The 13766-nt window shown below is 36.3% G+C and overlaps 1 protein-coding gene across 1 annotated transcript; it reads right to left on the bottom strand.

Moving 5' to 3' along the window:
- Positions 1 to 7363: 7363 nt before the first annotated feature.
- Positions 7364 to 8059, bottom strand: LOC141540642 (uncharacterized). Its single transcript, XM_074264675.1, has one exon. It carries the CDS (start codon positions 8057 to 8059, stop codon positions 7364 to 7366), a length of 696 nt encoding a protein of 231 aa, XP_074120776.1.
- Between the last annotated feature and the right edge of the window lie 5707 nt (positions 8060 to 13766).

A 13766-nucleotide genomic window follows, 5' to 3' on the forward strand; every position in this document is an offset into this window, starting at 1 on the left:
GAAGGGACTTTTACAGTTCACTAGATCACGTACTCAGAATGCTGGTTAAAAAAAAAAAAAAAAAAAAAAAAAAAAAAGTTTGCAAGTTAGAGTCTAAACACTGCATTACTGGCATTCTTATTCCCCATTCTCTTATTCTGTTTTCTTTTAATAGGAATAGGAACTGTTGCTGAGTAATCTAGCTTATTTTAATTTTGCAAAAATGTTACTGTTTTGGTTATCTTTTTTTGACTGTAGAAAGAATTCCATTATGATGAATATTATTAGGACAAAAAATTCACTACGTTGGAATTTTATGGTGTAGTGGAAAGATCAATGGATTCAGATTTAGAAGACCCAGATTCAAATTTCTTTTCTTCTCTCTGTGTGACTTAAAAAAGAATTGTGTTGAATGATGAAATTCAGAATGAGTTTATGCTCATGATAAATGTTAAGGAAAAGAAAAAGAGTGACTTTTTGAAATTGTGTTGGAGTAAAAAAAGAAGATCAAAGAATGGATAGGATTGCTTTTCAGAGTAGATGAGACAATAATAGAGAGAAGACAGAACAACACTTATTTTCTATTTTTTAAAAAATAGTGTTTTATTTTTTTCCCCAGTTACATGTCAAGGACATTTTTAACACTCATTTTTACATAATTTTAAGTTCCAATTTTTTCTTCTTGTCTCCTTCCTATCCCCTCTTCTAAAGACAGTAGGCAGTTTAAAAAAGTTTATACATGTGCTACCATGTACAACATATTAACATATTTTCATATTTTCATAATTCTAATATTAATTATGGAATTAGTAATTCCATATTCTGATTAGCAATTATATATTTTCTCTTTTGTATGTTGAGGACCATGATCTTTATCCTGGGAAAAGAATACAAAAATGGATGTTAGACATTAAACCAAGATAAATAAGGATCATAGATTATGATGGTCATCAATTTAATATATTAGAAGATATGTAGTCTAATACTTTACAGATGAATAAATTGAGGCACAGAGGCTTTAAATGATGTATCACCCAGCTAGCTAGTGAGTAGTTGAGATAGGATGTGAATCCATTTCTTCCTGACTCTAGGTTTAGCTCCATTCACTTAGCTACCAAAACATTATTAATAATTGATAATTAAAGGCAAGTAGGTGGTGCAGTGGATAGGACCTAATGTCTCTGTAATCAGGAATACTTGAATTCAAATGTAGTCTCAGATACTTAGTGGCTGTATAACCTGCCATGTTTCAGAAAGGATATTGATAAAATAGAGTCCAGAGGGAGAATTATGGAGAATCTCATGAATCAAGACTCAAGGTGGTAAAAGATCTTGAATTCATACCATATGATTAATTGATGCCTTTCTCCTGGAAAAGAAAAGATTAGTAGTGATGGTAGTGGTGGTGAGGGAGCTGAGATGGAGAGATATATCAATCTTTATGTCTTTGAAGGGCAGTCATGTAGAAAAGGAATTAGATTTGACTGATTTTTGCCTCAATTTTCACAACTGCAAAATAGCAACCTCTGCCCAGAATTGTGAAGATCAAATGAGATAATATTTGTAAAGCACTTAGCACAGTACCTGGCACATAGTAGGTGCTTAATAAGTGCTTATTTCCCCCTATACTCCCTTCACCCCCTGCCCTTTTCCTTTATCTCTAAAATAGGAATAAAATGAAATCATATTTTCAAGGCATCTTGCAAACCTTAAAACTCTATATAAATGCTGGATATTATTATTATTATATTTCTGGTTTCATAAACAAGATTTTTGTTTTTATAGGTTTTGTTTATTCTTGTTTCATAGAATTATAGGTTCATGGAGTTAGATCTAGAAGAGACCTCAGAATGTAGCTAGTCTAGTCATCTCATTTTATAGATAGGAAACTAAGATTAATTGATTTGCCCAAGATCAATCAGATTGTGAATGCTGGATGTGGGATATGAAACTGAATCTCATCAGTATTTTCCCCATTATACCCTACATCCAAATCTGAATTTATAACAAGATCTTGATCAAGGCTTCTGCTCCAAATGAACTAAATCCCTGGGATTTAGAGAGGGTTAATATGAAATCTAGCTGATAGTTATTAGCTACTTGGCAATAGGTAAGTCACTTAATTTTCTCATTATGAAATAGAGCTAAGACTCCCTGAACTCTTTACCCTACAGATTTCTTTGAGAAAATCACTTTGTAAATCTAAAAATACTGTTTAAATGTGAATATTTACTATTATTACTACTTACAAAGATGACTATGATGGCAATGACAATGATAGGGATGATGATGATGATGATGACTACTTTTATGACTGTGACTATTACTATTGGCAGGTGTTATTACTAAATCACCATGAGTGATGTTAGAAAGATTGTGGAGAATGAAAGAGTTGTCATAAGTCTTGAAGTTGTTAAATGTTCTGATTTCCCCAAATGGAGAAAGGGTGGAATTGGTTTTTTTTTTGTTTGTTTGTTTTGTTTTGTTTTTAGGGTGATGTTTTCAGTGTGTCCTATTTCTTTTCTTTTTATTTATTTATTTTTTTTACAAAAATTTTATGCATAGGTAATTTTTCAGCATTGACAATTGCAAAACCTTTTGTTCCAACTTTTCCCCTTTCCCCCCAACTTCTTCCCCCAGATGGCAGGTTGACTGATACATGTTTAATATGTTAAAGTATAAGTTAAATACAATTTATGTATACATGTCCATACAGTTATTTTGCTGTACAAAAAGAATCAGACTTTGAAACAGTGTACAATTAGCCTGTGAAGGAAATAAAAAATGTAAGTGGACAAAAATAGAGGAATTGGGAATTCTATGTAGTGGTTCATAGTCAACTACCAGAGTACTTTCGCTGGGTGTAGGTGGTTCAATTCATTACTGCTCTATTGGAACTGATTTGTTTCATCTCATTGTTGGAGAGGGCCATGTCCATCAGAATGGATCATCATATAGTATTGTTGTTGAAGTATATAATGATGTCCTGGTCCTGCTCATTTCACTCAGCATCATTTCATGTAAGTCTCTCCAGGCCTTTATGAAATCATCCTGTTGGTCATTTCTTATAGAACAATAATATTCCATAATATCCTTATATTACAATTTATTCAGCCATTCTCCAATTAATAGGCATCCACTCAGTTTCCAGTTTCTGGCCACTACAAAGAGGGCTGCCACAAACATTCTTGCACATACCAGTTCTTTTTCCTTCTTTAAAATCTCTTTGGGATATAAGCCCAGTAGTAACGCTGCTGGATCAAAGCGTATGCACAGTTTGATAACTTTTTGAACATAGTTCTAAATTGCTCTCCAGAACGGCTGGATGTATTTACAATTCCACCAACAATGTATCAGTGTCCCAATTTTCCCACATCCCCTCCAACATTCATTTTGTTTATGGATAAAGGCATGAATGAAAGCAAATTTGAAATTGACATAAAATTGGGATGCACAACCTCATCACTGGAGCAAATATCCAAAATGATCTGCCCAGGCTAGAATGATGGGCTAAATTCAAAGAGAGAAATGTGTGATTGATATTTTTATTGAGGCAAGCACAACTTTTTTGTGACTTGGTAGATTGTCTTTAAGAATCTTTTATCTAAAGATTAAGCATTTTGTGGTTAATCTGGCAACTAGTCTTTATAAGCTTAACTTGCTTCTTATACAACAGACATTCAGTCTATTGTCAGGCCTATCCTTAAGCCATTTTAGCTTGATAGTACTAAACAACTATTGCTGTTTAAAATCCAGTATGACCTCCATACTATGTTGAGGTATTGGAGCAGGATCTTAGAAGAAGCAGATCCAATTAGGTAAAAAATAAATGGGAAATCCTACTTATACTTAGATTACATAAATACCAACTTCACAAATACAAGATTGGGGAAATTTAGATAGATGGCTTTAGTGAACAAGTTTTGTGTGTGTTAGTGAAGAATAAGCTCAACACAAAGGCATTTAGGTAGTGCAGTGAATAAAGCACTGGACTTAAAAATTAGGAAGACTCATATTCCTGAGTTCAAATCTGGCCTCAAATACTAGTGTGTGACCCTTGGCAAATTATGGTATATAAATGAAGTGAAATACTACTGGGTTCTCTGAAATAATGGAAGATTTACATGAACTGATGCAGAGTAAAGAAATCAGAACCAGGAGAATAATTTATAAAACAACAATACTGTAAAATCAAGCAAATTTGAAATCCATAAGAACTTTGACAAATTCAATGATCAACCATCATTCCAGAGGAACACTGATGAAGAATGCCACATACTTCCTGACAGTGAGGTGATATAATAATGAAGAAACATGTATGGTTTTGTACATGATCAATGGGATACCTCTTGGCCACCATCTTCATAATCATTCACTCTTAGTCTAGTTCTCTTGTTACCTTGTAAAGTAAAGATTAGATAGACTGCTTTCTCTGTTGGTAATACTATTCCCATTGCGATAACATCTTTTGTGCTACTGAGTGTTTGCCCTTTCCAAAGTGAATTTGACCTTGATTCTGGAAGTGTTACTTAAGGGCTCTGATTTTGAGACTATCCATTTACACTTTAATTAAATGGATTATAGTAGATGGCTTTTTATCTAGCATAGTTAAGGCCAAAGGCCAACAATTAAAAAAAAATTATAATTCCTAAATTTAGAGCCAGGAAGGGGATTAGATATCAGCAAATCTTACTCTTTCAATTTTAGAAATATGAAGACTGAAGTTGAATAACTATTCCTGCATTACACAACCATTAAATATTAGGCTTTCAGTTACTTCAGACTATTCACAGTAATATCCATTCTTTTAAAGCCAATTACAACATTATATTCTCAGAGATTTCCCATCTCTTCTACCACCACTATATTAAAACATGATTAATAGCTTTGTAATTCTAAGTTTTAATGGTATTGTTTAGGGATAGCTTAAAAATGGAGGAATATCTTTTAGGATACAATTCTAATGAAACAAAATTGTCTTGGTCACCCTCTAGAAAGTCACTATAATTATGTTATACAAAGTTCATTGACTCACACAGATTTGGTAGTTCTCTAATTGAATTAATTCATAACCTGATTTAAATGTAGGTAAGCTTTTGAGCACAGCATTTCTTCCTTAACTTAGAAGAGGCTATGAAAGCTATGAAGATAATTAGGAAACCCTGTCCTTTTATTTCTCTGTAATTGGAAAAGGAAAATATACACCAAAGAAAAATGTATCACATTGGAAAATATTATTTTCTCTGAATCTTTGCTTTTGTGCATAATTGTGATAAGATTAGGTTCACCCTTATACATAAAAAAGAGAATTAAAAAGGTCTATGTCAAATCTGATGGTTTTTCCCCTCATTTCTAATTCTTTTCAACCTATGCGCTGCTTTTGACCCTGTTCACCAAACCTACCTTTAGATGCTCAGTCTCCCCTCTCTGAATTTTCATTTCACTCTTTTCTCCTCATTCACTTATAATTGTTTGATCTTCTTCCTTAGTCTCTTTTTGTCACTTAACATCCATATCATATCCAGTTATTCCATAAGGTTCTATCCTGCATTCTCGTCTCTTTTTCAACAGTAACCTCACTAGGTTCCATGAGTTTAACTATCTTTTCTATGTAGATGACTCACACATTTCAATATTCAGTCCTACTTTCTTCCCTGAGCTTCAGTCTTGTATCTCTAATTGCCTACTAGTAATCTTCCTTGTATTTAACAACTTTTAGTATACACACACATATATATACCATAAATTTACATATATTCATATACATAAACATAGATACAACATACACACATATATATATTTATTCACACATTTGTGGGTATAGACATATGTATATACATATACATTAACTTGTTCTTTATTCTGTATATATTTTTGTATGTATTTTGTTGTCTTTCCTTATTAGAATGGGAAAACATATGTTGTCTCTCCAATTACAATAGAAATTCACTGAGAACAGTGATCCTTTGTTGTAATGTTCTGATCGTCTCTCAGTTGTAATCCTTCTCTGGGAGGAGGTTTCTTTTCTGTATAATCTTTTCCTCTATGAGCAGGTTTCTTGGGAGGCTTCTGGAGCCTCCAGCCAGCCTCTTCTTCTACCTGAATCCTGGCTCTGAATTTCCTCCAGCTCTTGTCCTTCCTCAATCCAGAGTGCTTGTCCAGGCCCAATCTTGCCTCTTTTATCCTCCCAGAGAATGGGTGTGGAATAATGCAAGGGCTTCTGGGAAGAAGTACTCCAACCAATGAGCTTGCTCCTCTTAAGAATCTGAGCCAGAGAACTATCAAGTCAACCTGAGTTCTCACCTTGTAATTGTCCAGACAACCTGAATTCTCACCTTGTCATTGTCCAGACAACTTGAGATCTCACCTAGTAATCCTAACATCTCCCCCTTTCTTTTGATTTAGAACATAGGATAGTCATGACCTTGAAACATAAATCCACCAATATGGGAGGTATTACACATAATTACATAAATTACATAAGCACATAGTAACATAATACATGCTAGAAGTATGTAACAAATAACATGATCAAATAATCATAAATTGAAAATTTATAAATGTCCACAAGTCCATTGTCCGTTAGTTTCATCTTGTGTTATGAAATCCAATGATTCCTGCTGGTTTTAAAGTTCTTTAACAGTCTTTTTATTAGCCATGCTCTTTCAGTGTCAGATGTTTCTTAGATTTTCTCCTTTGTTTTGAGGTTTTTCTCTTTTTCTGTCTCTCTCCAGGTGCTTGTTGCCACCCATCTATTTCCTTCTTCATCTGTTTTCTTCTGTCTGTTAAAATACAAACAAACCCTCTCTCCCAGGCAGTTAACCTATCAAATTTCCTTCTATTTACCACTTTCTAAATCTCTTCTCATCATCTGGCAATTACATTGGAGTTGTTTGCACTGGTCACAGCCCTGTTGGTTTAAAAGGTCTGTATTCTCCCCAAGTGTAATCCATTTTTGCAGTCTGATTGCCTTTTGGCTGACTGATTGGGTAATCCCTTTCTGCCATGTGATTGCTTTTCTGCTGGTTGATCAAATCAGAGTCCTGACCTTCTAAAGGTTCTTTGGGTGTAACATCAGCTGCCATCATGCCCCACCTATCTCTTGATTGATATCTTGGAGCTGGGCTCTGCTTTCATTACCCTGTATCAATCTACATTCTTTACAAGTATGGTAGACTAAGTGTGAAACAATACATACAGTTTTTTCATGTGTTGGATTGGGAGGGGATGAAAAAGGCCCAGGTTGAGAAGTGCAGGTGGCATGTTAACAAAAAAGAGACACAATGAATTATTTTAAGAAGAATACATTTTTCTCCTAATGAGTTGCCAGAATCTTATGAATTCTCTGGTAACAGTGAAGGGGTGTTTCCTGTCTGAAATCTCACTATTTCAACAAATTCTGTTTCTCTTTAATATGAATTTTCTGATGAGTAATAAGGTTAAACCTCCTAGTAAAGCCTTTCCCACACTCATTACATACAAAGGGTTTCTCTCCAGTGTGAATTCTCTGATGTACAGTAAGGCATCCTCGATGTCTGAAGACTTTTCCACATTCCTTACATACAAATGGTTTCTCTCCAGTGTGAATTCTCTGATGTACAGTAAGGCTTCCTCTCTCACTGAAGGCTTTTCCACATTCATTACATACAAAGGGTTTCTCTCCAGTGTGAGTTCTCTGATGTACAGTAAGGTTTCCTTGATGGCTGAAGACTTTTCCACATTCGTTACATTCAAAGGTTCTCTCTCCAGTATGAACTCTGTGGTGAACAGTGAGATTGTACCTCTTCCTATAACATTTCCCACATTTTTTGCATACAAAGGGTTTCTCTCCAGTGTGAATTCTCTGATGTTCAGTAAGGTATCCTCTCTCGTTGAAGGCTTTTCCACAGTCATTACATACAAAGGGTTTCTCTCCAGTGTGAGTTCTCTGATGTACAGTAAGGCTTCCTTGATGGCTGAAGGCTTTTCCACATTTGTTACATTCGAAGGGTCTCTCTCCAGTGTGAATTCTCTGATGTATAATAAGGTGTCCACTCTGGCTGAAAGGGTTTTTCTCCAGTATGAACTCTCTGATGAACATTGAGAGCGTTCCTCCAATTAAAACCTTTCCCACATTCCTTACACACAAATGGTTTCTCTCCCAGTGTGAGTTGTCTGATGTACAGTAAGGAAATCTTGATGAGACCCACTGGAGTCTCTGCTCTTGGGACTCGAGGCTCCTTGTTGCTTCTCCAACACAGAGATCAGACCCAGCCTGGAAACAGGAATCCCCACAGAGAAAAGGTTCTGGTAGTTCTCTAGCATCACATTCCTGTGCAGGGCTCTCTGGCTAGGCTCCAGAAGCCTCCACTCCTCACTGGTGAAATCCATGGCCACATCCTGGAAGGTCACCAGTTCCTGAATGGGGGCCATGAGAAAGCCAGAAGTCACACCCTCCTTGGGCTCCATCTGCTGCCTGGGGAGGAGCAGAGTCTTCATAGGTCTGGGGGACTTCTCCACTGAACTCACCAATCCTGTCAGTTGAGCTACTGAGTGTAGGGCTTCAGGTCCAGGGCCTCACTTGAGCACCAAATGTAGTGTGCTCTCTTCAGCCCCTAAATTGGGGTGACAATATACTATGCTTTCTAGAGGCCCACACTGGGTGCCTAAAGGTAGTGTCCAGACTAGGTTTCTGAAGGACCCCGGGACCAGCCTTGGTCTTAGTGGAGGAGTGAAGGAGGCAGGAGAGCCACCAGAATGGTCAAAGATGAAGTGTCCTATTTGGGCACCAAAATGTCAATTCCAGGCTAGCTCCTTCAGAAGGGCTCAGAATCAGCCAGAGTCAGGATAAGCAAAAGTCCTTGCCCCACATTGGGTGCCAAAATGTGAAGTTCTGTTGTCTCTCAATTATAATCCTTCTCTGGAAGGAGATTTCTTTTCTGTATAATCTTTTCCTCTATGAGCAGGTTTCTTGGGAGGCTTCTGGAGCCTCCAGCCAGCCTCTTCTTCTTCCTGAATCCTGGCTCTGAATCTCCTCCAGCTCTTATCCTTCCCCAATCCAGAGTGCTTGTCCAGGCCCAATCTTGCCTCTTTTATCCTCCCAGAGAATGGGTGTGGGATAATGCAAGGGCTTCTGGGAAGAAATACTCCAACCAATGAGCTTGCTCCTCTTAAGAATCTGAGCCAGAGAACTATCAAGTCAACCTGAGTTCTCACCTTGTCATTGTCCAGACAACCTGAATTCTCACCTTGTCATTGTCCAGACAACCTGAGTTCTCACCTAGTAATCCTAACACTTTGTAATGACTGACATAATTTTCTGTCACTTTCATTCTCCATTACTGCCTGATGATTATAAACAATGATGTTGGGATCACAACTTTGGGATTTTTCAGAGATATAATTGGTTTAGGGAAGGAGATAATTCATTTAAAGAAATTAGGAAGTATTTTTAGCAATATTAGAGCATTATAAGGTTTGCAAAATACTTTACAAGCATTGTAAAGAGCTGAAAATCTGAGTTGCACTGAGTCCAAGCACTTGAGGCTGATTACCAATTGGACAATACTCTATTAACATATGCTTGGAGAATGACCCTCCCCAACTATTCTGTTCTGGCTCCATCTGTGGATGAAAACAGAGAAGGGTGAGAGAAATCTGAGGATGGAGTAGGACAAGCAGGATCATTCTTTGGTGGTGGAGAGGGAGAGAGAGAGAGAGAGAGAGAGAGAGAGAGAGAGAGAGAGAGAGAGAGAGAGAGAGAGAGAGAGAGAGAGAGAGAGAGAGAGAGAGAGAGAAAAAAAGGAGGTGTGGAGACTCCTATATCTAATCCCCTGACAGCGACTCAAAAAGACCAAGAATAAAGACTTGCTTATCCTGACTCCCTCTGATTCTAAGATATCCAGGGTACTTACGTGGTCATTATCTCTTTTTATTCTTAAAACCACTCTGGAATTATTATCCCAATTTTAGATAAGGAAAATGAGGTAGGCTTATATGATTTGTCCAGAGTCACACAATTAGTAGGTATCTGAGGCTGGATATGAACTGTCTTTTCTGGATTCGAGGCCTCGGCTCTATTCATTGAGCTACCAGCTGTCTATGACTAGCTTAAGTTTCATTCCTTTCTGAGGATATTTTATTTTTCTGTCAAGATCTTCTTCCTTCATGGAGAAGATAAGAGAAAGTATAAAAGGAGTTGAATAATTTTGATTTCTCTCTGTTGACTGCTAACATTGCATTTTCCTCCTCTTATAGTGAGTCACTGCAGGCATTCTTAAACTTTTTTGTATCAGTGACTCCTTTAGCAGCCTGGGAAAGTTCATGGACTCCCTGCAATGATGCTAATAAATATAAGTTTAAGTAAGGTGTTAGTGCAAATAAGTAGTATTTTTTTCTTCCTATCTAAATTCTTAAAATTCCTGTAATCTATGGGATCCAGATTAAAAGCCCCTGATCTAGACTTACTTGTTATTTTTCTTTCATCAAACATAACTTTTAAAAATGCTCTATGGTTTTCTTCATCCTTGAGTTGCTGAATATCAAATATCAGAATGTATTTTAATAGGCCACCTTATTTCCCTCATCTCCACTTTTTGGCTTCCCTAACTTTTTTTTTTTTTAAATTCAGCTTTAAATATCAATTTTTGTAGAAAATCTTTCCCAAACCTTGATTCCAGTGCCTTTTTTTTCCCTATTGATTATTTTCTATTTATCCTGGATATAGCTTGTTTGCACATAATTGTTTGCATGTTATCTCTCCAACTAAGCTGTGAATTCCTTATGAATAAAGACTGTCTTTAACATTTTTGTATTTTTCCTCCTCTCTCTCCATACCTGGCACATAATTTATTATAAGCATATATTTGATTAATAAATATTTGTTGATTAGCACAACTCTGTCATTTAAAGATTACAATCCTAAAGCCTAGTAAGATATTAAACATCAGAGTTAGGATTTGAACCTAGCTAGGAGTTCTGACTTCCAATCCAATACTCTTCAATATGCCATGATATCCTAATTAGATTCAGCTAAATGATAATTTGTTAAGTACCTATTGTGTTCTCAGAATTGTGTTAGGCACTGAGGATACAGATACAAGAGCAAAACAGTCCCTGAACCAAGGAGCTTCTACTGGTTAATGTGGTGGAGCAGAAACTTAGAAACATGATAAAACTCTGTGTGAGGGATAATCTTTACAATCCCCACTTAATTTATTAAAGAGATTGAGGTAGTATTTAATTTATTTTCTTTCTTGAGAGAAAAAGAGGCTATGAAAAACTAAAAAGCTCCACAGCCAAGATCACAAACCTCCTTTTTAGAAAGAGACACTTTTAAGTTCCTCAAAACTCAGTAAGGATCCTAAGAGATAAATCTCTCATTTGGAAATGGAATGGAAGTACTTATTTCTGATGGGAAAAACCCATAATCATCTATATGTAACCATGGCCCTACAAAGACACTCAATTCATAGACCAGGGCAAATTCTGGAAGTTGTACTCAAGAAGGCTAATTTCACTTTTTGATTTATTATCTCTATGTGGGTACTTTCCCAAGGAAATCTAGAGTGCTTATAGCATGTCTAAAACACCCCAAATGTGGCTACTAGCTACCATGAAAGCACTCAAGGTAGCAAATGCATGTTGTATATAGGACATCCTTTCATCTCCGAAAATTTACCCATGTGTGACCTTGAAACATTCATAGACATTTTGGTATGTGGACCTTGAAACATTCATAGACATTTTGTAAGTAGTTCTGGTCTGATGAGCTTTTTGATTAACTGTGGAACCAGAACATGGGAACGAGAGATTATTCAGAGGTACTACTCAGCCAAAATGAGGGTCTTAATCTCTGCCCCCTACCACACCCCCATCCTCTACTCTGGGGAGAAACACTTGTTGTAAGACTCTGGATGGGCAAAAGTCTTGAATCCTTCTTTTTGGAATCTGACACATAGCCTGTGAATGTGAGCTCTATTCTTTATCTCTTTGTGTTTATTTTTCTTGTTGGAAAAATATGGAAAAAAGACAACACTTGTGAATTTAGAAAGGTCAGAGTGGCAAACCATCACAGTTTAAGGAGATAGAGTTTATGCTGATCTTTAGTCAACCAATCCAGCAGTTAAAGCCTTAAGAACAATCTGAGGGATCCAGAGCAGCAGTACCTGAGTTGAGAATTCCTCCACCAGCTTTGCTATATTTGTAATTGAATTTGGTGGGGATAATACTCTATGCTAAATGCTAAATCCAATATGAGCCTACCATCTCCAGGACTAAAAGGTTACAAGGTATTGGGGAGAATAATTTGTGCTTCTATTCTGCTATAAATTCAAAGTAAATGCCCCTTAATTAAACTTTTTTCCCCCCCTGAGGCTGGGGTTAAGTGACTTGCCCAGGGTCACACAGCTAGGAAGTGTTAAGTGTCTGAGACCAGATTTGAACTTGGGTCCTCCTGAATTCAGGGCTGGTGCTCTATCCACTGAGCCACCTAGCTGTCCCCTTCAATTAAACTAATTGTTATTAGTTGGTTCAATAGAACTGGGGTACCTGGTAGTTAATAATGGGTAAAAAAGGCAATGGTGGTTTAAGTGGGTGAGAAAGACTGTTATAACTTTTAGAGGAAGACATAGTTGACCTTCATCTGGGAGATAACTGATTCCTTCAAATTCTTTCTGTTATTCTAATAGTGATTATATTGTCAGAAGTTCATGTACTAGGTGCAACAGAAAGTGTGTCCAGAGAAAGTATTCACTTGGGGGAGAGGGAAGATTTAAAATAAGCATGCTCATGAATTCTATACAAAATGTTGAAGGTCAGTTAATGATAGAAAAAGCTTTAGATATAGATCATTTAAAAAATTAGCTAAGCTGAACATAATAATAATCATAACAACATTAATGTTTGCAAATATTATTCAGTTATGGAATGCTTCAAGTTTTTTCTGTTTTTTTTTTTGTTCCTTGGATAAGGCTATGAGGCAGACACATGCAGTTTATATCTTGTAGGAGAAAACTCTTCTCTCTTCACCACTTGGTGGTGTGAAAGGGGCAGAGTTGAGCACACTTGAAAAGAGATAGAGATTGAGTTTCAGGGACTATGGTTCTTGGAATCACACCCCAGTCTTGCATATGATTGCAGAGTCCAGTCCTTACAGAAGGAGGATTTGAACCCTGGTCCTCATATTCCAAATCCAGCACTCTTTCAATTACATTAGACTTTCTTTTGTTGAACTAGGAAAGACAAATTTTAAAAACTCAATAAGGAAAAGATAGGTTGGGAGATTGTATGAGGGGAAATAGCTGCTCTTGATACATTAAAATCACCAGCCACAAATAAATTACATCCTAGGGTACTAAAAGAATGAGCAGAAGTAACAATCCACTATATGTGATCTTTCAAATATTGTAGAGAATAAGAAAATAACAGCTTTGGAGAATGGTAAATGTCCTGATTTTCAAAAAAGAGATAGGGAAGGGAGGCCACAATCTAGAAGCCAATAAGCTTCACTCTTGTAAAAATTCTAATACATATTAAGGAGAAAGTTAAGATTACAAAATGCCAGGATAGCTTTATTAAGAATAGATTTAGCCAGACCTTATCATCATTATTTCTTTTCCTAACAAAGTTGCTAGACTTTCAGAGCAGATAAATGCTGTAGATGTAGTTTACCATAGATATCAACAAAACATCTGAAAAATTCCATTATTCTGTTTCATCTTAACCTAGAAGTATTTTACTAGGAATCTTTATTCTGTGTAGTTTACATCTCCTCTTTTTCCCTAGTCATTTAGATAAAGGCATAAATG

Source organism: Sminthopsis crassicaudata, chromosome 4 (genome assembly GCF_048593235.1).
Source record: "Sminthopsis crassicaudata isolate SCR6 chromosome 4, ASM4859323v1, whole genome shotgun sequence".
Taxonomy (NCBI): Eukaryota; Metazoa; Chordata; class Mammalia; order Dasyuromorphia; family Dasyuridae; genus Sminthopsis; species Sminthopsis crassicaudata.

Coding starts and splice junctions, on each gene's coding strand:
- LOC141540642 (XM_074264675.1), bottom strand. CDS start 8,059: ATGTTCATCAGAGAGTTCATACTGGAGAAAAACCCTTTCAGCCAGAGT.